The following is a 26,975-nucleotide window of genomic DNA, read 5'->3' on the forward strand; positions in this document are numbered from 1 at the left end:
AATAAACCGAAACAAATGTATGTGTAATTGTAGAGACTTTATAGACTTTATGAGCACAATTCTTTGTATATCCACTTCAGATGAGGATTTGAGAACCTTAGTACTTTTTTTTTTGAGTGAAAGCTTGATGTGAACTTGTCTGTCTTTTTTCAGTAGACTCCTGTGAATCAGAAATTTGCAAGTCCAATTTTATTCCCTACAGAAGAACAAAACCATAAAAGCATAAAGGATTTTCTCTCCCTTGCTTTTATTCCTTTTTTCTGTCTCTTTTTTTACGTTTTCCTCTCTGCTTTTAGGTAAACTGTGTTTTTGCAGGTTTTCTACTATAAAACCAAATGTGTTGCAGGACATGAGATGATTAGACACGTTATTTTAATTGAAATAATCAGTAGCTAATTTTCTTTTATAGGTAATTCTTGTGTTTTGAGAGTAAAGATTTAATCCCATAATACAGCATACCGTATAGAGTCTGCATTGCAATGCTCATTCTTCCTTACAATAAAAGTAGGCATGTCATACACTCTTATTATTTTAATAATAATTGCTTACTGGTTTTGCGATTTATACATACATCAGTCGTACATGCATCCAAATAATATGTTTAGATCGTAAGACAGATTTTTTGTAAGCAAACGTTTTGTATATATATCTATATTCTATTTAATTCTATAAATTTATGCTGTATGATTCGTTTTCGTAGTGTTGCTTCATAAATTTTATATACACTGTAATCTGCATTAGACTACCTTAGACCAATTTCTCTTTTATATCTTCTCTCCTTTTTTGTTCTATTTTCCAGTCCCTTGCTCAAACGCCTAATGCATGTATTCTATTTAGTTATAATTAATTGCGAACATTATTTAGCCAAGCACAATTTTCTTTTCAGAGCCAGCTTTTCATGTTAGAGATCTTTTCATGTAATTCGATTGAGAGCGCTAAGCCTATAGAGGGATGGAGGGAAGGAGAGAGGGGGGATTCTATTCCAGCTGAATGCGCCCTCCTCTCTACACACTCTCCATGCAACGTTTGATGGGTGGAAAGCAAACCATTTCTGCACCAACAAAAGCCCACAATCACAAAAAGTAGAAACTAATCCTTGGAAACTACTAAACCTCACATTTAGGTGCTAATATTTTCAGCAACGTGTAGCCAGTGTACGGGGGATTTCAGCATGTGATTAAATGGAGTGGCATATGTAATTAGAGCTTGATTTATATATTGTGTGCTTCAAAAATTTGCATTCTGTTGTGCAAGTTGTAGCAGTCCTAAATGTTATGTTTGTACCGCATTCGCAAATGTGAACTAGATTACAGTCACCGTTTCTAAAATACCGATCGGAAAAATCGATCGTGGGATAGCATCTCGCTTTGCTCGCATGGCTTATAGTTCTGTGATCAGTCGGTTGGTATGATAGCACTGAATGCGAATAGAAGCAGATTAAAAAAAACTCTGAACCCCATTCTAAAGGCCTCAGTCTATTCAGCCTCACAAGGCATTTGGAAACAATACGCCGCCAATCCCCCAGCAGCTTAGCCCCGGCTGTCAGCCCTCCCCCCGAGGGGCTAACAAGCCTGACAACCCCCTCTACGGTGGAACGTTAGTGGGGCTCGGACCTTTTAGGTACTCCCCCTCATCTTAGCCGCTCTCCCATTTTATTAACTTGGAGGTCTGAGCCAATTCCCCCATCCCGACCAAACCCAAGACTTGGAGGCTAATTAGCAACAAGCTGGTACAGTGAGGACCGACCCTAATTGCTCTGTGGTGGCATGCTTCGACCTGCCAAGACAAGAGTGGAGCGGGCCTTCACTTCCCAAGTGTCAGGCTTGAGGTGGATCTACATCAGTGTATAGCTAGTAAAAATTACAACCAATATATATGCATCTTGGTGCCTAATTTAATCTATCATATAAAACACTGATTAGACATTATTTTGAAATATAAAAAAAATTATAGCAGTTTAAAATTACTTTCTTTTTTTTTAAACGTGAAATATTCCAGTAATGGCAAAGCTGAATTTTCTGCAGCCATTACTCCAGTCTTTCATCTTTCAGAAATCATACTAATATGCTTATTTGTTTGCTCGGGAAACATTTATTATTACTAACAGTGATAAAAACAGTTGTTCTGCTACATGTTTGTATATTTTATGTATAATGCGTGCATGCATTATTTTGTTTTAAATTCACAATGTTTATCGGAGTTTCTCTCTCTACTCTGTTCTTATTTCAGAGGGGCAAGCTGAACCACATCCCCGTGGTCAAACAGAGTCAAGTGGAGCCAGGCAACTTTTTGATTCTGGTGGTGGTTTCCATGGTTTTTATCGTGATGGTGTTGGGGATGTCAGGGGCTCTGTACTGCTTGCGCCATCGCTCCCATCATAAGCTGAAGGAAAAGCTGGCTGGTTTGGGAAGCTACACAGGCCACGATGCCACGGCAGCCTATCAGGTAGGAGCAAGCTGATTATTTGAGCCAATCGTGTTTCTCTGACGTTCATCCATGCATATTAACACGAATAAGCGTCTCTGTTTTTCCAGATACACTGAACAAGTTGTCCTCAACCAAGGTTATTTGTGCTTGCCATTTCTGAGTAACCCACTCTGTATTTGCGATCATCACCAGGTGTATTGAGGGTTCTTAATGGTTCCAAAATTATTGTAGCTCATTAACAAAAAGGCAATGAAATTAATTTAAATCTTCTTTTCCTTAATAATGACCCATTGGAGCAGGCGCAGATGTCCTTGCACGACAGCGGTGTTTAATATGAATCCTAATTGAGGCAGAGCCCTTTTTAGCAGGGAAATGAGTTTGTTGTCTGACCTTTCTTTCACGGCTCCTGGAGGGAGGGCTTGCGGTGAAGGCTTATTGATTTTGTGTTGGGCTCAGCTGTACTCAATGAGACTGGATCGCAGGGTGCAAGCGCTTGGCTTCCTCCCCCGCCTTCAATATTTAATAAACCTCTCACACTTTGTCAAGAAGTCCCTTCCATAAACGTCGGCCCTATCAGTGTGGCAAAATAATCGGCGTTTCTCAATATTATTACGAGGCGGTCACACATTACGTCTTGTCACCTTTGTTATGTTTTCATTTCAGGTTTTAATTACATTGTATTGATTTTAATTTGTGTGTAATGTTGTCGTATCATGGTTTATTGCGGGTGCTTTCGTCCCTTTAGATCTGCCTGGTTGCTTAGGTTTTTTTTTTTTTTTTTTTTTAAGCGAATAAGATTAAAGGCGTAGACAGGGCTCTTACTGTGTAGTTGTAAGGGATTTCCCAACTGCTGTAGCTGGAATGAATGCAGTCTTGTGCACAGGGACTCTTACAGTGAAACATGCAATTAGAATCAGTTCTGCCGCAATGATTCTGTAGCAGATCAAAACACACACACACACACACACACACACACCACCGTCACCAACGCCACCCACCTACCCTCTCTTTCACACACACCCTCTCACATTATTACACTTTTATTTTTATTCCTTCATCGAACACTTTTTTGGTTTCCCTGTTAATACCTTATTATACAACAAATGTATATTTTTTTTGTTGCAATAAACTATAGCAAAGATACTTATTCTATTATTTAATTTTTTACTTATATTTACTCAAGCTTAAACTGTTACTATTTGAAGCAATTTAAATTAATTCATTTGTATCTTGACTGCAATTTATTTAAAAAAAATATTGTATCAATATTGTGACTAAGAGTAGTTTTTTGATGCTATTGATGTTTTTGCATCAGTACAATTCATGATCCTGTTTATATCCCTCATATTCTAACCATACTTATAAAATCCAATATGAATCCAATGTCCACAAGGAATTTTTAATTCATGAAAGTAGCAACATTTCTGCTACCATGCATTTTTGTTAAGAATTTAGCTTTTGTTTAGACATGACACTCATAATTACATACGTCTTTTAAAGAAAACGTATGCTGTTAAAATGCTGTTTTTTTGTTTCGTTTTTTTTAAGATTTAGATATTAAAGGCTCAAAACATTTTATGGATGGGTTTATGGGACTGGGTGTAGGCTGGTAGACTAAAGCAGGACACTAGCAACATTAAAGTCACACAAACAAAAACATGATAATGTACACCTGAAGTACGCTGAAAATCATTTTACATAAAAGCATTTACCAAAACATTAATGTTAAGAAAAATGTTTTTATTCATTCGTTCTAATTTTCTAATCCGTTTAAGAAATTACTTTGGATAAATATGGTTGCTAAATAATTTCAAATGTTTGGTTTACTGATTAAAAGACAAATGTATGCATGAATTTGTGCCTGGATGACATAAAAATGATTTTATCAGGAAGTGGGCACTGTTTCAGTAGTTGTCACATATTTTTGCAGTTGTACTTTTTCTAAAGTCAAAATGACTCATGATAGAAATCAGTTTAGATGTAAATGTTAAGGGTGGACTCCATCCTTTAGTCCGTGGCTGATTTTAGAGCTCTGTGGTCTCATTCCCTCCTGGTTTCTCTTACTGGGGAGCTCCATTAGTGAGACGCACTAAACTTCCAACTCCAACCCCCACACTCCCTCACTGACCCCCTGTCAGCCTCACTCGCCTCTCTTTCTGTTATCTGGGTGCTTTTTTAACTGTTGGACATTTGATCTCAGATGGGGTCGTACTGTTGTGACTAGCAACTGCTTCGAAAAGTAATTGTCTGTGCCGTTTCACCTCTGAGTAAATAAAATGGAAGGAAGGCAAAGGAAAAAAGAAATAATCACAACTGAGTACAATGTGCAGTAGGTTTTCCACTCAATAAAATTGAAGCTTTTAATGCTTTTAAAATGGTTTTAAAATGCTACAAAATGCTGTTGTGATATAGAAAAAAACAACTAGATGCTATTTGCCTGAAAATGCACATAGTTGCTTGGAGCTTTTCAGAATGGATTTAATTTCTTGTAAATTGTTGTAAACATTATAGAGTGCATGTAGTCAGAATTGTTTTGCTACCAGTGCTGTAAGCGACGTTAGCCATTTCGCTATCTTCCGCCACTGGCTTAGACTACCCTCCTCCCTTTTCAAAATCCCTCCTCCAAAAATCAATCGTGATCTCACTGAACCAAATGTGCAAAATGACTGACAGGCAGAGAGCATGCCATCCTCTTCTGATTGGCTTAAACAATAGCGTCCAACACCCAAGTTTATTTTTTCTATTAACAGACATAGTATCTGAGGATTCCTATTTCAGTGATATCTGTCAGGTAGTGCAGACATTTTCTGTGTGCTGTTCCATGAATAATTGCTCACAGCAATTATATGCTGAGAGCCAGGTTATCAGGGATCTAATGGCACATCTGTGAGAGAATCCAGCTCGCACACCGAAACATCCATCTGATATCTTCATAGTGGCACTGATCCTTGGGAAGGTGATTTGAAAAAATCACCAGCAAACAGCAAAGGACTGTTTGTTTTTACTTTTTCATTTTCATGAAGTGACAAATGGCAGATAAAAGCTTGGAATTATAATTGCCGAATGACGTGAGTGATGGAAATGTAACCATTAAGGACAAAGGAAAGACTTAGCAGGATAGCAGTGAATATAGGTTTTTGCAGTTGCTTGACAAAAGCAGTGACTAATTCTGAGAAAGAGAGATGTATTTTGCAAATAAATTATTAATACTGAATGTTTTTAGTGTCATTTTGTGAACAATTTGGTCACAAACTGTAAGCAAATATGCTTTTGATTTACTATATATGTAAATGTATTCTTTTTGAGGTTGAACCCCTTATCTATGAAGCTTGTGTTTAAATATGACTGGTAGCATTTAGTAATTATTTGCTCCACTGGTGGGTCATGAGTTTATGCAGATGAAAGAGTTCATCTTGTAGAACAGACAGTGACGTAATGTGTTGTTGGCTGCATCATGAACCCACTCTGAGATGCAAAGTGGAGATAAATGAAATAGAGTTTATTTGATCTGATGTGGTATCGGTTTGTATTCATATTATTTTCTCTTATAAATACCCATTATGATATTCCAAGCATAATAAGCAGTGCCTTGATGCTGTTTGTGTGATTGCTCATTTTGCTCTTTAGTGGAGCTTTATGAGGTCTTCACAGATAAGACTAATGTTTGTCCACTCTCTCGATAGGATCTCTGTCGTCAGCGCATGGCGGTGCAGACATCAGAGCGTGGAGAGCGTTCAGAGGTGTTTCACCCATCACACACGTCACGCATTAACAGCGTGTCCTCACAGTTCAGCGATGGACCGATGCAGAGTCCCTCCGCTCGCAGCAGCACATCCTCCTGGAGTGAAGAGCCCTCTCAAACCAACATGGACATCTCCACTGGACACATGATACTGGTAAACAGCTTAATATATGCTTACATGGACACTGTCTGAGACCATTAAACATAGTGCCTCGTACTACTCAAAGCCTGTGCAGTCATAATCAGGATGAACGTACATCCACTTTATAGATATCCAGACATGTGCTTCTGCTCCTGTCTCTATCTATCTCTTCGTTTTTCCTTCACCTCTGTCTCTCATCAGTCACTTATCTCAGATTTTGGGTTTGTTTTTGCTCTGAAAGGGACTGCAGGGCTCCATGGACGCTGGCTTTTCTGACACAATGGATTGTTTTAATTTTGCCCCAACTTTTGTTTTATTCATCTCAGCACAGCTTCGACAGGAAAGACTGATAGGTGCCTGGTAGCGTTGTGTTCATTACCGAGCAGGGAATCTATCATACATCCAGCAGTGGAGCAAAAGACAGCCACTGAGTTGATTCATTTAGCGTATTGTGTTTTCCTGTAATGGATGTCCCTTATTGGGATTGTTTAAGTTTTTTTTTCAGCAGTATAATAAAACCGTGTGCGTTGTTAGGCAGAGATGCATGTGCTAAAGTGTATACAATTACAAAGCAATTGTTGAAGCATTCAGAAGTTTGCAAAGTGCTTTGGTAATGATTTAATTGATTCTTCAGCTGTTTTGAAGCATCTTGTCTTCATATACACACACAGCAAGAATAGTAAAACACTTGTTAGTTCACGTTTATAGACTGATAGAGACAATTAGATTTTTTATGTGCAAATATAGAAAATGTTTACATACACCCTCAATTTTATGATGTATAAATGCGCATTACACTCTGAACAGTGCAATAATACTTACATGTAGTAGATGATATTTCCCAGTTTTCACCATCGGCCAATATGTTTTTTCCCATGTGATCTCCCAGACTTATTTTGATGTACAGGAACTCCCATTTAGTCTTTGTTAGTTTGCTGTTCTTTTAAATAAATTGTTAGACAGTAAAATGTTAAATTATTACTAGCAATAGAAAAGTGAACACTATTTTTACATGTCATCAGTATATAAAAATACCAATAGGATAACAGAATCAAGAAGTTTATTTTGTTTTTGTAATTCAGTTATGCATTTCAAGTTTAGAATAAAATAGCCAAACATTTTTTCTTAATTCAGTGCACATTTAAAATTTTTAAATTATCTAAATTATCTAAATCTTTAAATTAAATAGTGTGATATTGTGTGTATTGACTTTATATTGACCATCAACCACACAACTTTCTACTCTCTGTGCTACAGAAAACCTCAAAATCACATCTCTAAGCAATGACTGCAGTACCAGCTAGTGGAATGTACTATCAGAGGTTACTGCTTGTACACTATCCATCTCTCAATGGGTGCAATCAAAGACGGGTTATGAAATAATAACTATTCTGATAGCGTAATCTCTCAGTATGTCAGGTTGCTATAAGGCATCTGTTTTCATCCCTACTCAAAGATAAGAGCAAAGCTAGAGAAGGCGTTCTCCATAGCCCAGCCTCATATGGAGCTGCCCAGCATTATAATAGCACCCTGTTTTGCAATCATATTTTGATTGACAATCCTATAGGTTTTTTCTCCTTGCTTTAATATATACTTTGTATTTGATTTCAGTCTGCTGCCACACTGTAAGATATGATCTATTCAGCCTCCAATTGATACAGCTAATCATTTAAATATGTTATTACAGATGATGTTTTTGTACATTTAAATAGGTCAGATATGCATGTTTTTGTGTGCATAAAATGTGAGACTTAAATTAGATATTATGAGTCGGAGCCAGTAGCCTTGTAGGCAGCGTGTCGACATTCAGCGCTGTTGTGTTTTGGGCGTCGCGAGTTCGAGTCCTGGCTCGCAGACATTTCCCAATCCCATCCCCCCTCTCTCTCTACCGCTTCACTACCTGTCAGCCCTGTCCTATCAAAAAAAAATATATATATATAGATATATAGATATTATGAAATATAATTGGTTATAATTGGCTTCCAACGTCAAGTAATTCTCTACTAGAATGCAAACAATTACATCAAAAAGTAGTATGTCCAAATACAAAGTATTCGAGAACCAGTAGGATAAAAGTACCCAGGTGACCTTCTACTTATGGTAAGACTCAAAAGTGTGCATTCAATAGACAGTTTACTATCCCATGAGGCCATAGGAGAGGATTGTGAATGAAGGTAAAGCGTGGCTACTGGCACCAGAATTAGGTTCAAAATATATAGAACATTTTTAATGACCACATAGTAAGTTCAATTTCAAATGTAGTATCTATTCAGACAGTATGCGATTTCGGACACACTGTGAGATTTAACCCAGATATCTGACCTTTTTATTATATATAGCTACTGCAGGATCACGAAGAGCTAATTCAGAACCTTGGACAGCACCACAGTTCATTGCTGTTGCTCCTATGCTCCTCTGTGTTTATTATTCATACGTGCAGCATGAACATGGTGAAAGATCATGCGAGAGAGACACAGGTTTTGTCTTGTTTTTTTTTTGGTGTTGTTTTTTGGAGTAGAGCAACAAATCCTTGTTCAGTATGAAATGTTTGTATGTGTGTGTGTGTGCATTTGAAAACCAGCAGTGCCCTGCAGTATTTAGTGCTTATTTGACATTGCTTAAAGAAGTGATGGAGTGATTTTTTTTTCAGCGTGAATGGAGTGAAAAGGGTCTGCTGTCTGTCAGGGAGAAGTACCTCAGTGATTAAATGGTTGGCTAGTTGCCAAATCCCTGTGTCTCTGATTAAATCACGCATCATCTTGCTAATAGAGGTGGTATTAGAGAAGGCAAATAGAGAGAGTTACTGTTACATATGGTCTCAGAAACACACTCACATCGGGCAGATGCTCCATCAACCCTCTGTAACATAAAAAACAAGGAAATCTAAAGGAGAAAAAAAGAAAAAACTTCTGTCCATAAGGTCAGATAAATGTTCAAAAAGACCAAATTGTTCTTATAATAGCCATATGCAGCCACTTACAGTTGTCTGCTCATGGCACTGGAGAAGTAAACAGATTTCTGGGTAATTTTATCTTGTGATATGTAACTTGAAGGATGAGAACATTTTAAGTGCAGCTGCCTGTCACAATTTAACCTGGTAAAATGGCAGTGGTTTTGTGGAAAAGTGCTTTGGTTGTTATTAAGTTAAGGGAGATGGAGATCAATTAGAGATCATAACTTAGTAAGATTATTTTTTAAGAGATTTTGAATTATGCTTGTGCTTCAATATAGATATATTTGCACTACAGTTCAAACATTTGGCTAAGGTAAATTAAGGTTTTTTGTTTTAGGAAATTAATAATTTTGTCCAACAAGGACACATTTTATTTCAAATATGTTTCTGTTCATAAAGAATCCTATTCTGGTTTCCACAAAAATATTAAGCAGCGCAATAACATTTTACATCGGCAATAAGAAATCATTTCTGAGCACCAAGTCAGCATAGAATGATTTCTGAAGGATCACGTGACATTAAAGACTGGAGACTGGAGATAAATTATATTTAAAAAATACATTTGCATAGAAAACAGTAAATACAGCCTCAATGAGCAAAAACATCTTACTGATCCCAAACATAATAGTGTAGCTGTTTTTAAATAATATCTATGCTTTAAAATGACAGCTGTGGTATTTGTGTCTTTAGACCAAAAGGAAAACCTTCTGATAGGTAGACTTTCTTGGCCACTGGCCACATTTTTCTCCTATTTGAGTTAATCTTATTACAGTGGCATTTAATCAAAGTCTTTTCTCCTTCACTAAATCATGAATTCCATATGAACCATAATGTCTTCTATTAAGCGACTTGTCACACGGTTCATCATCTCTTAAAACAAGGTCTCTCAAACACATGCCCGCTGTTCAGGGGAGTGCAAAATGCTATTCAAATAAGAAAAAAATATATCTAAGAGCATGTTCATATAGCCGTGATGTTGGTGTACATGAAGGCATAGATGTTCTATAAATGTATAAACGTGTTTAGAATCTTTTTAAAAGGCACTTTTGGCACGCAGGAACATCTGAATGTGTGTCAAAGCCCTGCGAGATTACGGATTGTTGTCTGCATACGGGCCAAGAGGATTCTTGACATTAGGTTATGAGTGTGTAATTTGTTTTCACACAATAAACTCATAAACACACATTCACATGCCCACATGCACAAGGTAAACCCCTTCTTGTGGGTTAACAATGGGAGGCCAGAAATAAGCAGCCAAAAAACAAGACACCAACCGCCAAACAACACTTACGCTCTTACGCTCTGGCCAGCGACACAGTCCTCTGAGCTCTCTGTCTGTCTCTCTCTCTCTCTCTCTCTCTCTCTCTCTCTCAGTCTCTGTCTCTCTCCCTCCACTCCCCTTTGTCTCAGTTGAATTCAATTTGGGCTTCTTGGGAAGGCGGCTTAAGCGCAGACAATCTTATCAGCATTTGTGCAAGCAGTGAAAAGGAGTGATTGAAGCAGGCTGAAGAGGCACTGGCGTGCCCAGGCCTTTCAGGAGTCTTAATTGCATGTGTGATTGTCAGGACAAGCCCCCTCCCTGCAACCCCCCTTTCTCTACCTCTCTCTCCCTCTCTTCTCCTTTGTGGTGCATGTTTAGGATTACTGTCTACGATTCCCGTCGTGAGCGGGTTTGAGCTCTTGTCTGTCTGAAGGTGGATAGGTGAGTGATTGTATTGTTGGGAAGAAAGAAAGCACAGAAAGCGATAGGTTGGCCTTGGAGGTAAAGCTGGATTATAGCAGACGAATGGAAACTTGCTATGGAGCTTTTTTACTCGCCGGATTTAGGGGAGGGACGGAGACTTAATTCAAAAACGTTTACACGGGATGGCAAATGGCACATGAAATGCATAAGCACAAGAAATATGCTTCATGCTCTTGTTTGCATTGTATAAACAACAAAGGTAACCCTGCGTTGAACCGAAATCCTCTACTTTATATGTGCGTCACTCTTCTGTATGTTGTCTGGGCTGGAATGCTTTTCGTATTTAAGTTATGCGTGTTACAGGAAATACTCTATTCCCCATATCCTCATTAGGACCTCTCTAGCAACTTTTGTCTCTGTGTCTTTCTTCCATGTGCAGTCGTATATGGAGGATCACCTGCAGAATAAGGATCGTTTGGATAAGGAGTGGGAGGCTCTCTGTAGTTACCAGGCTGAGCCAGCAGCATGTGCGGTGGGTCAGGAGGAACAGAATGTCCAGCGCAACCGCCCACACGGCGTCCTTGTGTGTGAGTGCCTCGCAAATTGTATCTGCCTTGAGTGAATTTATATTTGTTTTCTTGCGCACTATGCTGAAGAACAGCAGCACGGCCTGTCACAGGCTAATGCGTTTTGTTTTGATTCATTAAAAAAGTCAGTGGCCTCTTCTAATCATGCAATGATCAGAATCTTTATAAAAATGTGCAGCGTCTGCTGGAGGAATGATCACGTTTATGAGAAATGTGTTATTGAAACGTTGATGCTCTGTTAGATAAGTCATCTTCGGTCTGTCTGTTTTTGAATACCGTAGATGATCACTCCAGAGTCATCCTGAAGCTGGAAAATAACCAATCCAGATCTGATTACATCAACGCCAGTCCTATTGTGAGTAGTTACAGTATTTACGTGTTTTATGCATCATGTTCAATAATGGGAGTGAAAACACCTTATACAGGTTGTTCATGTGAAGGAACATTATTTGTGCCTGTCTTTTCCCGTGCTTTGACTTTGCCAGGTCTGTTTTAACTTTGAAATTTGAATCTGGCTTATATTTTTTATTTATTTGCTCATTTATTTGTTCCCCGATTTTCCTTCACTTCTCTCCTCTCTGGATCAACGTTGACCATACTCAGACTGTAAAATATGCTCTTTTAAGTATATGTAGAAGCACAGACACTGAGGGACTGAGAAACACAAAGAAAAGAACTCAAAAGTAGGTTCAAATAGTCAGACATTCATTTAAAAAATAAAGACGACGGCAAGCATAAACAAAAGTTTTTCTGTCAATGTAAGCTTTTTGCATGCATAATATAAGACACAGACCATGTAATTGCTTTAAAACCAAACACTGTTATTTCACTGCCATCACAGACACATTCATTTTTGTTTTGGCCCCTTAATCAGTACATACACATAATGTTAATCAGTATAATACCTGTGCAGCAATATCACACTGAGAAAGTCAAACTGAGTCATTTTTACATGCTGTTATTTTTGGACTCCAACTCGTCAAAAGATGAAACAAAAGGCACAAGCGAGTCAGCCCTCCCTCCCCGAGGGTTTCGAGCTGCAGTCGGGGTTGGGTGCACTGATCCGCTGGTGCGGAGACAAATGCATGGAGGCGCGGTAATTAAAGCGCAGCAGGGATTTGGCAATGTGCGTTTCAAAAACTGTGATAATTATGTCTGTCAATGTTTGTAGCTTCTTTCTCATTAGCTGCAAGAAAGAAAAAGGCCTCAAAGTAAATCATTCGTGATATTTTTCACAACCTCCTCACACCAACACCCTTTCCTTCGGATTTGGTGACTGTTTAGGGTTGAGTTATATTCTGGATCTCCATTTCTCTATCTTTCAATCATTCATACACGAAAAAAGGAATGAGTGCTGCAGAAAAAGCTTTTAAAAACAGTTTTAGTAATATTGAGCAAATAAAAAAAAAAAAATTGAATTCAAATTGAACCAAGTGAAAAAATATAACATTCTTTGTACCTTCTCTAAGAATTTTGATTCGCGATGCATAATGTTTAACATATCTTGGTAATAAATTCTGTAAAACAAATGCTACAACGAAATACCTTCTTCTTTCTTTGATATTTTTTCTTATAGAGGATGCTGGATTTACTGATAAACCCCTAAAAAACTCAGATCTCTTAAAGTAATTAGACCTTAAGAGTGTGATAATCTCTCTGAGTGTGAAATGACAAATCGACTATAATAACACCCTGTATAGAGAGCGGGTAGTCAAAAAACAGTTTCATATAGACTGCCGGCATTAGCCAGCTTGTGTATGTATAATTGTTCTACCCTTAAATTGCTCTTGCCAACAATTAAGGTTGTGCAAAGCAATTATATCCATTTTCTGCCATGCTAATGGGTGTGCCTGTCATTCACTGTAACCATGGGGTTTGAATCTGTCTTTCTCATGCAGTGGTGTTTGATCTTTTTGTGAGGCTATAGAGAAATTAGTGCAGAAGTACTGAACCATGCAATTACTTTAGCGAAAGTTTTGAAAGGCTTTGTGATCGGCTTTTGTGCTTTAAAGACATACGTACTCCCAAACACGCTCACAAAGACAGACATACGTGCTATCAAGCACACTCTCACACAGACAGCTGTAGCATTTGATCAGCATTTTGGATGTGAGAAATGGCCACGTTTATCAGTAGGGCTATACTTTTAAATGATCTTAGCTTAGAGCTTCAAGGACACATACATATGAAAGAACAGCAGCAATTCTAGGAGTGTTTGGAGCTTGTGTTACAGTCTCGTCCACTCTCTGCTTCCTTCATTTAATAAGCCCAGGTCTGACACCCTAACAAGACTGCATACCTTGCCTCCTTACACCAAACATGCTTTTGTTACAGCTCAAAATGGGCACATTCCAACCTGATGACAGCTTTCACGTCTTTTTGTAAGGAGACATTTCAGGTCAGGAGAATGTTCTCCTGTCATACATCCAGACGATAATATCTTTCCTCTAATATGAGTGTGGAAAGAATGTGTTGTAATCAAATTGTTTTTTTTTTTGGTTCACCTTTTCTTTCAGACCTGATGAATGGTGGTTTGTGTTGATGTCCTTTGATGGACAGATAGTAGGGTGTATGGACTAATGGTCAGAGTGAAAGATTGGATGCTATACATCAGACATAGATAATGAGAGCTAAATTCTGAATTGCGGTCATCACAGCTTTTAGACATAGATTATTAAATAAGAATTGATTAATAGCATGCCCCATTCTGCCCATTCTCCTGTACTGCATAAATCAGCAAATGCCAATCAGATGCCAGAATATATGTGTGATTTGTTGGGCTTGTTTTTCATTCAAAGTAGACTGAAAATGTAAGATTTGTATTATATTTTAACATACATACTTATATACAAAATACAACATCCAGTGAAATGTAAATTTGGTTCGCTCCAAGGACAGTGCATCAGATATAAACACAGGAAAAGCTGAAGTAAACCTGAAGCAGTGTAAGACTGTATACATGAACAACTGAGAAAACAATACAAATTATTTATTGTTTTAATGATAATGATAATGCTAAAAAAAATCTAGTATGGTAATATTAAAAATAGCAGTAAAGTTAAATATTACAATAGTATGAATAGTACAAAAGGATCAGAAAGTTTGTAACCAGGCTGTTTTGGGTCACCATTGATTTCCATATTATTTTCTGGACTACTATGGAAGTCAATGGTTTTTCGAAATATCTTTCTTTGTGTTCGACAGAACAAAGAAATGTATACAGATTTGGAACTACTTGAGGGTTAGTAAATGATGACAGAATAAAACTTTTTGGGTGAACTATTCCTTTAAGGGTTAGATCAGTAGAAATAGCACCTTGTGGTTACAACTGCAAGATATATCGCTTTTAACAGAGAACGCATTCTGTTTTTTGTCAGTGAAGAGATACTTGAGTCTCAAAAGGTTGAGAAACACTGGCAACATTTGACAGTTTGCAAACCTATTAGATTAAATAAGTTAAAAGAGGTGGATTGTCCCTTTGCTGAGGTTTGAAATCTACTTTTGCTTGTTATGGTTTTGCTGCTGATTAGCTGAAGTGCTGGTGAAGATTTTGCCTGTCATTATTTAATTGTGGCTAGTGCATTATGAATGTCACAGTCCATATCCATATCAATTTTTTTTCTTTCCATCATTAGCTTTTTTCCATCGGGACAGCTTTCACTCAGACAGACACACAATTACACGCAGACACCCTCCTCCAGCCACTGAGCTTCTCATCAATAAATGCGTTTGATTAGAGAGATGCCTTGCTTTACTCCCAGAGCCGGCTTTAATCAGAGGTATTAAAGAATGCACATGCTCGAAGAGGACAGACAGGGGAGAGAGAGGAAGAAGGGGTGACTGGAGATGATAGAACGATATAGAAATGGAAGAGAGAGAGTGGATGTGGAGTAGATAAAAATGAGAGCGAGAAAGACAGGAGAGAGGGGTCAGGAGAGGGGAGGTGGTCGTGAGAGAGACGACTCTGCTCTCATTAGTGACAGGCCTCTGTGCCTTTCGCTTTATTTGATTTGCTTTTCCTTTTCCTTTTTTTCTCTCTCAAGCTTTTTAACTCCAAACAGAAATCGTGGACATTCTGTTTCTCTTGGCAGCAAGTTTGTTTACCCCTTCCCCAAAGATCGGAGGGGACCTAAGAAATGTTCAGAAAGCAAATAAATAAGATAAATGAAACAGCACAGTTTACATAGAGGCTTCGTGTCAGAGGAGAGCACCATAGAAACTAACATCCTTCCAACATGCAGCCATATCACTTTTGTTCTTCTGTAGAATAGAGATATTCTTTAGTCAACAGAATACTCAGTGTTTCTTTTTCAGTATTGATTAAAAAAATGTTAGCTTAATTAATATTCATGAAATGTTTACTCTGTCTTTTCACTTTTAAGATGGACCATGACCCGCGAAACCCAGCCTATATCAGCGCTCAAGGTCCTCTTCCCTCCACCGTGGCTGACTTCTGGCAGGTGAGATACTCAGTGTCGTCCGAGTCCAATCCATATGGATAAAACATAAGTGTCATGAATTAAAATGTGAGGTTAATGTTTAATGATTCAAACCCAGTGTTCAGAGTGGATAGTTCCTTTTTACCATATTAGACCCATTAGCAAGAATAGCTTTTGCATTCATATTGGTTTTAATATCTGTCTATAAAAGCAAACTGAGATCTCAAAATATAACGTGAAAGCTCTCAAATAAGACAAAACTGGGACTTTTTCGGTAATGTTAAGGGTAGAAAGGACACTTTGTCTGCTTTATGAACATCATTATATTACCTTAATTAGGAAGGCCAAAGTTCCCCTAAGATTTGGGATTCCTCACTGCTGAAAATATAAATGAAGAAACAAACTTTTTTCTATAACACAGATGCTTTAAATGAGAAAGTCTCTTGCTATAATAGTTTTGATTATAACTAATTGATTTCAGTGCCTTTTGTTTGTTTGTTTGTTTGTTTGTATATTAGAATCAGTGTTAATAGCTTAGTTGATTTTAAGAACCATCTAAATGTTTTTTGCTGGCATGCGTAGGATGTTTTCAACTCAATTAATATTTTACGATCAGCAGCAGCTTTAAGCGTTTTCTCTTTGTTTCCTGATTCATTTATTTATTTATTTTTTTGAAGGTTAGATAAGTAGATGGTGTTAAATACAAACCGTCATCTACATTTTAATAAATTGACTGTGTTAATGTGTTGCTGTCACTTGACCCTCTACAATCACAAAGCTGTGTTTACTAACAGATGTGGGCGTACACTAATTGATGTTATTGGTTGTTTGAATTTGTCATTTTGTCAATTACTGGCGGAAAATTAATGATCTAAATTGATTTAATTCCATGCTGAAGAATTATAAACAGTCAGGCCAGTTCTGAATCCAAAAAAGGCCATTAAAAGTTCCATTTAAATTAAACTGAGTACATTAATCCCTGCCAATTAATGTAGTGATGTCATTGTCTCTGTGTTTCTTCTCATTAATGAAAAGGTGATTCATAGCAAACACAGCCAAGCTTTTAAAAGTTTGCAGAGCCTTAAGTTTTCTCTTTAATAAAGGGCATGTATACATGCATATTTACTTATATGCTAAGTGTAAACCTTTTCCTTCTTCATTAGTCATGGCTTGTAAGACTTTCTCTAATTTGTCATTCAAAAATAGAAACAGTGTTAATTAGTGATAAGCATCCATGGTGTTCAAAGTGCTGAAGTCATTCATTAAAAATGTGTGGGTATACATCCAGACGGAAACTAATGATTAAAGTGCTTATTATAAAAATTAGGGTTTAATAAACCTGTATTTGACATATTGGTGTTTAAGGTCTTTTTAGATGTACTTCTCCAGAACCATTTATTTCCTCCGAACTCCTAAAGACAAGTAGCGATGATTCCCTTTAGCTCCACATAACAGTGTGATGTTTTAATATCAATGTCAGAATTTGAGCTTTGTCTAAATGTCAAAAAAGAAAGTTTTTTTTCACATTAGCATAACGCTCTGAAAAGTTTTCCTCAAAGAGAAAAAAACTTATTCACAGAATATTCAATTGTGGCTTTGTGCAATTTTTATTCAGGATTCTGGCCAAGCACAGAGCACTCAGTCCTGTTCTCTGCAGTTTTCAGAAACATGTTTGTTGGTTTTGTTTGACCTTTTCTGCATATTGCACTGCTAAGCTTAAACTCAACAATATTTGATCACCTGGTCTGGAACATTAGTGCAAGCTCCTCCACTGACCTTCAGTTACCAATCTTGTATTGAAGAATCAAGCATTGTGATCTTTGTATATAAGCTGTTAAATTACTCAAAAAATGTTTTTTACAAGGTTGAATAACATTTATGTTTTAACATCATTTGACCAATAATGTATACAGCGGCAAGCATCTAAACACATTTCTGTTTTTATTCCTGTTTTTATTCCTAATGGTTGCCCCATAAATTCTGTTGGGATGAAACGTGTGAAACAAAAAAAATCTATTAAATACTACATTCAGTGAAAGCTATTTTGTATTGCCACCACTCTCTCATGATATAATCATGAATTTAAGACGTTTTATTCTTCATCAATTTCATCTCCAGTGTTTTGTGAGATTAAAAATGCTAACATATTCATAATGGTAACTTTATATTGCTTTTTGAACCACTTTTACCATGGTGTAATGTCTCTACATTTCTCTGTTAATGACTCTGTGGGGACGTGTGGCACATGAGTTTGATTATTTTATGAGCAGGATCATTGTATTTTATTACTACCATAAAAGTCAGTGTTTTCCCTCATTTTCCTAATGGCCGCAGTGGGCCTTTCCGTGATTGAAGGACACAGTAAAAGTGTGATTAGGGGAAATGGAGCAAAGCTGAGGAGGTTCCGTATACAAGGGTAAGGGGAGATCGAGAGATAAAGGGCAGGAGAGGTGGGCTGGAAGACTAAACTAAACCTCTATTACAGTGAGTTATTAAGACCAATTATGTTTAAAGCAAACTCTGCTGAAAATCTCTCTGAATAAAGGAGGGTTGTTCAAATGTATTTTTTGCTGTTTTCCGCTGTCTACATTGTAAAACTGCTTTTTCATTCTCTGTGTAGATGGTCTGGGAAAGTGGCTGTGTGGTTATTGTAATGCTGACACCTCTTGCTGAAAACGGCATCAAACAGTGTCATCAGTATTGGCCTGATGAGGGCTCGGACCTCTACCACATATATGAGGTAAAGCTCCTATAGACACTATATATTTGAATGATAATTTAACACCGTAACTAAATATAAGTGGACCCTTTCACAAACTATTATGACACGTTTCCACAGTTTCAAACATAGTAAAGCTTTAAACTAAATTCTGTAGTTTTTACAGAATTATTTTGGCAGCTGTGGCTACCTGAATAATTTAGTAAAAAATATAGAACATTCGCAAGTAGCTTTTACGCCATTTGACGTATATACTAATAATATTCTTTACAAAGAAAATAATCACCAACATCACCAATCAATTTTACATGTCATAGGTTTAAATTTTACGGTGCTTATGTTCTTGAAGGTGAATCTGGTCTCTGAGCATATCTGGTGTGATGATTTCCTGGTGCGCAGTTTCTACCTGAAGAACGTCCAGACTAATGAGACCCGCACAGTCACTCAGTTCCACTTCTTGTCCTGGATGGACCAGAATGTTCCAGAGTCAGCTAGAACCTTGCTGGACTTCCGCAGGTATGTGTCCAGCTGCTATATTTCACCAGGGGATGCTAATGGCAGAATGTTTACCAGTTTTTATCTTAAAGGTTTGGGTCAGTATACTGATTTTCCACCTTCAGCCTGTAGGTTTAGAAAGAACGGAGAGCAATCTAGCCCTTTATCCCTATATGTGTGAATAGTAGCAAACGTACGGCAATCCCTCCAAAATAATCCCTATTAAATTAAACACCCCAATTAAAAGTGAAATGTTCAGCAGTAAAACAGTAGTGAGAGGAAAGCCAATGGCAGCATATGACTCCCTAATTTTTCACCTGCTGTGAGCGTTCTGAAGAAATGCAATAGGTCTCTAGGGGAAAACCTTAAAGAGTTTTAACAACACAGGCGGATATATACCTGTAATAGGACGATCCATTTTGGCCTTTTAGTTTCTTTGTTCATGCTAAAGCAACAAATTTAAAGTAAACAAATTTTAGCAAGTGGTCTGCTGTGCTGTTACATTTAGTACATTAATCCCACTACGTCACCACAGAATGTAGGGAAATAATGTTGGCATGTTACATTTCATACTGCCTGAGTTTAGTCTAATCTTTTCTGGAATTTCCTGTTGTTGACTCTTTGATTTGCTTACATTCATGAATTATGGTATATCTATCATTTATCTAACCGTTTTACAGACACGGAGGCGCAGTATGCTTTAGATTTTAAATAGTTCTACATATAGCTACTGTACACAGTTTATGCTTTGGGGAAATGTCTCACATTTTATTTGTGCATATGCATATTACATATGCCTGTCATATGAGAGAATAATTTATGCACTGACATTTTTAAAGCATCAGATTTGGAGTGCTGATTCTGTTGCTGATTCATGGGAGGACTGTTGGATCATATGCACAAAGCGTTTAGATCTAGAATGCTGACGTTGGATCTTGTGCCCTGAGAAATAATGGGGTAATAAATGCGCAGTGATAAATAAAAAGGGTGGGTCTGATCCTCTATCAGCAGTCTTACTGATGATTGACATATGATCCTTGACTCTGAATTATGACTCCCATTTTGAGACCCACAGTGTTCGCAATATTCTTTTCACTCAAAAAAATCTGCCAAAGTTTCAATGACACCTTGAGCACTGAGGCTTTGGCGAGATGGTTTTAACCCTGCTCTGGTTTCTGTTGCCATTCTGAATATCTCCCCAAAGGCCTGTGACACAGTTTTGTCTCATACACTGCCATGACTCACACTGAATCTGTCAAACGCTCCTCACTCACCTCTCTTGTTTTTTCGTTGGCCAGCTAATTAGCGGTTGCCAGTGTCATTTTTGTGATGTTGCAGCTAGTTATATGAGCCCAGTTGCATAGTCACAAAAGTGATCATTGGAAACTGTATCTCCTCTTCCAGGCCCTTGATTTTTCCTTGCCTCCTCACCTGCATCTCAAACTCACCAGATGTCCCTGTTTCTCGCACACACCCACCCTTTTTCTCTGCCCCTCTGTTTTGCCCAGAAACACTGCCCTTAATGCCCCAATGCATGATGGTCCCCTCTGCACTCTTTCAGATCTGCCCTACCTCAGAAAAATATTTAAAGCCCTTTTCTTACACATTTCTTGTGGAGGAAACATCAGGTTTTATTTTATATTTATTTCACGGTCCAAAAATGTATTTTTTTGTCAAAGTAGAAAATGTTACTTACCTAGAAAAGTATTTTGCACTATTCTTTATTAAAACTACACATGTTCATGCCCACTGTAAAGTAAATTATGATCAAGGAATGTCACAGTTGTTTTGCTAAAAATACAACTTTAGGTATTGTTCTCATGGTCATTTGTTCACGATATTAAAAAGTCTATATATGGTATTTGAGTAATGAGATTTTTTTCTTTAATAGTTTTTTATTTCTTTGATTTTAATTGAGCGTGTCACTTACAGCAGTATGGGTAAGGTTACCATTTTTATACATTGACTTCAACCTGTTGTAGTTTCTTATAAAATTAAAGTTAATAAATTCTGATTTATATACTCGCCAAAGCCAGTTCTTCCTAATTTTGGCTCTTAGCGAGTGTTAATTTTGGACCAAGCTATCTTTAAATAACATAATATAAATGTGTGCAGGAGGTTTTAAAATTGAAAGTTATCCCATGAGCATTCAGATCTGATCTTAAACCTTTTTTTGGTATCTCTTGAGAAATCAACCTTGAGGTATGCACAAAGCAGGGTTTTTTTAAGGGGATAAGCAAAACAATATGAGTTAACACAGTAGGTTTCTATGGCAACAGCACCTATGTGCCTAAAAATCCTCCAAGGCCTTATGGTTTTACAGGCATTATAATCGTGCAAGGTTAATGTGTTTTGGATCATGACACCTACCACACATCATTTACTTAATGGCTTGTCACAATGTGGCGGATTTAACAACCTCTCCATTTGTTTTAATTGTTTGGCATGGACCTTTTGGTTTATATTGATTTTGATAGACACATGTTAGAAAGTCCTCTGGTTTGAGAGTAACGTGTTTGATAATAAGCAAAAGTAATGTATTTATAAGTAACCATGTTTATAAAATGTTTCTAAAACGGCAAATGAATATTCCATGATCTCTCCTGTATTAATGGCATCTTTTTTTTTTTTTTTTTTTGTCATTGCAGAAAGGTTAACAAGTGCTACCGGGGCAGATCTTGTCCAATTATTGTTCATTGCAGGCAAGTACCAGAATAATATAAAAAATGCATTTATAAGCTATTGGCATCAATCTGTCTAATATATTTCTTGTAGCTCAAATAGTAGAGCATGATGTTAGCAACACCAAGATCATGGGTTTGATTCCCATTGAATGTAAAACTGTAACTTGATACAATATAAGTTGCTTTGGATAAAAGTGTTAAGTGCTAAATACATAAGTATATATGTTATATAACATGAAAACAGTATTACGTCCAATGATCGGTGGTCTGAATTATCCCTCAGGCAGTGGTAAAATAAATTAAGTATTGAGTTAATATCTATATGAGTGATGGTAAAAATGGATGGCCTTTATCCTCAATGTAAAATTGAGGTTTGTGAGAGTCTGGGTAAACTAAAATAGTGGCCAAATGATCTTTAACACCAGGGGTTAATGAGCAACATGTTGTGCATTGTGGGGAAGACAGGCTTCACAGCTGTCATGCATATTTGAATAATTCAGAATGATATCAGGGGAGAGGGAAGAGTGTCCTTAAATAGTTCTCATTTCCCAAACCCCCCACTTGAATGTGTTTTGTGTGTGTGCTTAGACCTGAGCAACCTCAGAAAGCGGCATACACTCACACGCACACACATTCATTCAGTAATACACTCATAATATTCAACCGCATGTCTTGAAAAGTAACCTTGATTTCAAATCAGAATGCAGTTTACAATCCAACTGCGTCTGAGTTTGGTTGGTTCTCGCAATTTAGTCAATTGGGTAGAAGGTAAAACAAGTTTAAAATGCTTTTTCAAGTCACTTCAAATTCCCACTGTGTTCAGTCACTTTGGTTTTGCTCTTAAAAGAGCTATGTTATGTTATTTCATTATTTCAAAAAGTGCAGTTTAGTTTTGCAAAGAACAGGAAAACAAGACAGCAGTCGTCTTTGACAGAATTATTGTGAATGCTGAAGGATGATGCAACAGCAAACAATGCGGCTGAAACACAACAAAGAAATGAACGCTTTGTTTTCATTTCAGCAGGCACATACTGTAATGCTCATTCAGACAGGTCTGCTCTTTTCTCAGAAGTGATAACGAGTTTCTCTCTTCATTTGCAGCGATGGCGCTGGAAGGAGTGGAACCTACATCCTGATTGACATGGTTCTCAATAAAATGGCCAAAGGTAAGAGCGCACAGCACAGATGAGGAGGAGGTGCTGTCATAACACACAGCGTCTTGTCGTGCATTACGAGGTGATCGAGGTCCTTAATGAATGGCAAAAGCTCTCAAAAGGCTAATGTGAATGAAAGTGCATGGAAATATAAAGAAGAGCCTGTATTTCTTCTTGTGTTTGCACCTGTAAGCAGCTGCGAAGGTTTCAGCTCAAACTAAAACAGTTGGCTTTTTCACATGCAAATATTGAATGTTCAGTGCTGCATAGAGTTTAACAAGTCATGTGAATCCAGCCACGGAGACGGAAGGTGCCTTCATAACCTGTCCGAATCATCACCATTCTTCCTGACCCCATCTGGTGAGGTCACCCATGCATTCGGCCCCCCCCCATGCTTCTCTATTCTGGTCACCAGTCCATCCCTACTCCTGACCTGACCATGGTCCGTGGCTTTTTTCATAATGAGGGATCAAAGGCCAGATGCAAGGGAGAGCGTCGCCGCATTTGTGCCTTTTTCCCATGCTGTCAGGGGCCCGGAGCCTCGGCCCTCAGCGACCCCCTCCATCTCTCTTTTGTCTGCTCCCTGGGAAGGAGGAGGGGCTCGCAGGTTGCCCACTTTCCAGTGTTCACTTGTGTGATCAAAGCCCCAGAAAGTCCCAAACAACAGAAATCTCCCTCTTCCATTCCCCTTTTCTCTCTCTCCGGTTCTTCATGTCTTCCTCTTCTCTCTCTCTCTCTCTCTCTCTCTCTCTCTCTCTCTCTTTTCTGAAACACCCCGTCGTATTTTTTCTTCGCTTTTCTTCATCTCCAGGAATGAATTGTAAATTAGTGAAGAATGCTGTTTTAATTCCAAAGCCTTTTCTTGTTAGATGCCCCCTCCTTTGCTCGCTCTCTGTCTTTCCCCCTAAACTTCGGAATCTTGCACTTCTTAAGACATGAAAGTGTTGGAGCACTTTTGAGGCTGGAACCCCAGCTGCACTCGCTCCCTTTCAGAAAGCATCTATAAGGATTCCCGCTTTTCTCTTTCCTTCGCCCTCAAACTCTCTCACTCTCTCTCTCTATCAATCTGCGCAGAAGGGAGGGGGTAGTCTTTCTTTTCTTTTTGAAGAATGAATGAGAAATAAGGCCTTGTTAGACCTCTCCTGCTCGCCGCTCATTTATGAGGAGAAACAACAATGGACCTGTAGAAAAAGTCATTCAAGCTAAAGGTGAAAGGGAGATTTCTCCTAATCAGCCTTTTCACTTTTACCACCATGTGAAAAATTTCATATTCACTTTACAATTTTGTTTCTGTCAGTGCTACCAATGTAAATTTGTATTGCCTAGAACAACAGATCTACATGAGTAGATCTTTTTTAAGCAAGTATTCATGTTACAATTCAAATTATCTGCTACTTTTGGCGGAAAATAAACTAAAAACTGTAAAAATAAATGAATGGCTTACAAGTTACAAATAATATGTAATACAACTGAATCAAAGTATGATAAATAACAACAACTAATTTTAAGTCTGATCGAGTAGAAAAAAAAATGGACATTTACACTTTTTTAGTGCTGGCCAACAATTGCAATAAAATCGCATCCAAAATAAAAGTTTTTGTGTACATAATATATGTGTGTGTACTGTGTATATATCTATACACACACACATTCATGTATATTTAAGAATATATTCATATGAGAAATATGTTATGTTTGTATATTAAATATATTAATATATAAAATTTACATGAATATAAATATACACATGTAAATGGTTTTTTATATATATATGCTGCATGTGTGTGTCTTTATGCATATAGCACATAATAAATATACACCATATACACATATACTCTCTTCACAAAAACCTTTATTTTGGCTTAATCAGAATTAATCATTGCCCAGCAATATTTTTCTTTATTATTTTTTATGACATATTTTGTTCTAGTATAAGGCATGAAGTTCTGCTATAGCTAAAAACAAGGAACAGACACAGTCTATAAGCTTTGCCCAGCATTGCAAAGGGAATGTAATTCCACAGAAAAAGCGAGCACTGGAGAGAGTGCTAGATGATCTATGATTATGTGGAGTACTTTGAACTCATGTTATGTGGCTCTGTTGCAGGTGCTAAGGAGATTGATATTGCTGCAACCCTGGAGCACCTGAGGGACCAGAGATCAGGCATGGTACAGACCAAGGTAAGACATCATGTAAAACTCTCTGCTTAAAGAACAGCGAGGAAGTGCAAAATGATGGACACTGTATTTAGGGTCTCTTTTAAAGATGTAAAAATCTGTCAAATCAAAATATAAGCTTTTTTTCTGTAGCACTGCTCTAATGTCCTTGGAATTTTCTGTTTTGGATATGTCTGTTCAAGGCAAATGAATCCATATATGTGGTGCATTTTTAGCATTTTAGCAGTAATTCAATATTAATGCCATTATTATTCAATTTAATACCACGATAAGCTCATCATCAGTAGGGAAAGCTATAAGTGCAATTACACCTGCATCGTCCCGTGACGTCCTGTACAATACGACCCTAACCGCACTGCTACAATTAACATCGATTTGTAATCTAAAACCACACAGTCAATAAAGCAGCAAAAGCCAGGCTCCGAAAATTAACTTGTAATTGATCACTTCTTCCATGACAAATACGTCCCGTTGAAGCCGCGAGCAACAATGTTTTGAACATCAGCCAGAAGGGCCTAGAGGGTCTCCAGCATTACAAGATCGGCTGATACAAGATCTATTTTTTAAGTATGCTAAAGAAACATATATTTAGCATTCTACTGTTTGGAGATAACAAGATGAGCAAATGAGAGTCCCCTCCTCAGAGCCACTGCGAATTACATTAGCTGCTGTTTATGAAAGATAAAGACCTGACTACCTGGTTAGCCTCCGTAAACTGAGATACTGAGCCTCCATGGATTGTGTTGAAAAGATAGCATTCAGCTGTGGGTCTATTCAGAGGATACTGAAAATGGTGAATATGTAAGTGGTATTACATAAATGTTAGCAGAATGTTTGCTTCCTCTCTGTTTTATTCATTTTTCATATATTCAGGTTAGTGAATACATTTTGCCGAAGCAATCAGCCTACTTTACAGAATAATCAGCTATTCATTTTTTGTTCATGTATCATGGTGTGCAACAAATTCCTAATATTTGAATGAAAGCCAAAGCTGTTTCCTCAGCCAACAGTAATGGTTTCTAAGTTAACAAAGTGTACCAACAACTGCCAGAATGTACAAGATGTTTTAAAAAAGTCACGAAAAATCGCTGCTATTATTTCCTGAGCAAGTCCTCATTCTGCTTATCAGTTCCTAGACTTTCTTTAACTCTGTAATGTAATGAGTCACTAATGAGGATATTTGGATGTTTCTGTTTTGTTTTCACCTATTTATAAGCAACCTAGTATTAGTATTACTAATATAATCGTGTTAAATGAATGAGAAAAGCTTGCACACCTTGGGACTTGCTGTTACATTTTTAATCACTTTTAAATGAACCCTGAATCTTTTCGTTAGAAAGAAAGATTCTACAATTATTTATTATTTATCTTAATCCTAACATAACAGGTTGCTCACAAGCTCTGTAGTTTGTTAATTCTTCTCATTTCTGGACTTTAACAGTACGTTATTCGTGATTTAACTGTTCTGGCCTGCTTAGTCACTACTTCAGTGTTGCTCTAAAAAGCAACACATGTCCAAAGGATGCCCCCTCGCCCTGCACGTTTACAACACTCTCAAAGCAGGTACTCGTGTGTGAAATTGGTCTGCCTCCTAAAATTCATTCTACCCTCTCTATTCCTGGCCCAGAATAGGAATGTTTTGTGCATTAGCGGCTCCATGAGCTCCCCGGCTTTTGTTTACCTTGGAAGAGAAGCTCATAAACAGCTTGACTGATCAGATAAATATCCACAGCCATGCTTCATCACGTCTAGAGAACACTGAGGCATTAATG

At 37.6% G+C, this 26,975-nt stretch overlaps 1 protein-coding gene across 1 annotated transcript in view; it reads left to right on the forward strand.

The window, feature by feature from the left end:
- The window catches only part of ptprn2 (protein tyrosine phosphatase receptor type N2), a 139,293-nt gene that overhangs the window by 110,884 nt on the left and 1,434 nt on the right, over positions 1-26,975 (forward strand). The window contains exons 13-22 of the mRNA XM_043245497.1: positions 2,230-2,445; positions 6,111-6,323; positions 11,388-11,535; positions 11,817-11,890; positions 15,918-15,995; positions 18,595-18,714; positions 19,043-19,209; positions 21,837-21,890; positions 22,974-23,038; positions 25,133-25,206. Of these exons, the coding sequence (XP_043101432.1) occupies positions 2,230-2,445; positions 6,111-6,323; positions 11,388-11,535; positions 11,817-11,890; positions 15,918-15,995; positions 18,595-18,714; positions 19,043-19,209; positions 21,837-21,890; positions 22,974-23,038; positions 25,133-25,206 (1,209 nt within the window). The remainder of the gene's footprint in view (positions 1-2,229; positions 2,446-6,110; positions 6,324-11,387; positions 11,536-11,816; positions 11,891-15,917; positions 15,996-18,594; positions 18,715-19,042; positions 19,210-21,836; positions 21,891-22,973; positions 23,039-25,132; positions 25,207-26,975) is intronic.

Source organism: Puntigrus tetrazona, chromosome 7, assembly GCF_018831695.1.
Source record: "Puntigrus tetrazona isolate hp1 chromosome 7, ASM1883169v1, whole genome shotgun sequence".
Taxonomy (NCBI): Eukaryota; Metazoa; Chordata; class Actinopteri; order Cypriniformes; family Cyprinidae; genus Puntigrus; species Puntigrus tetrazona.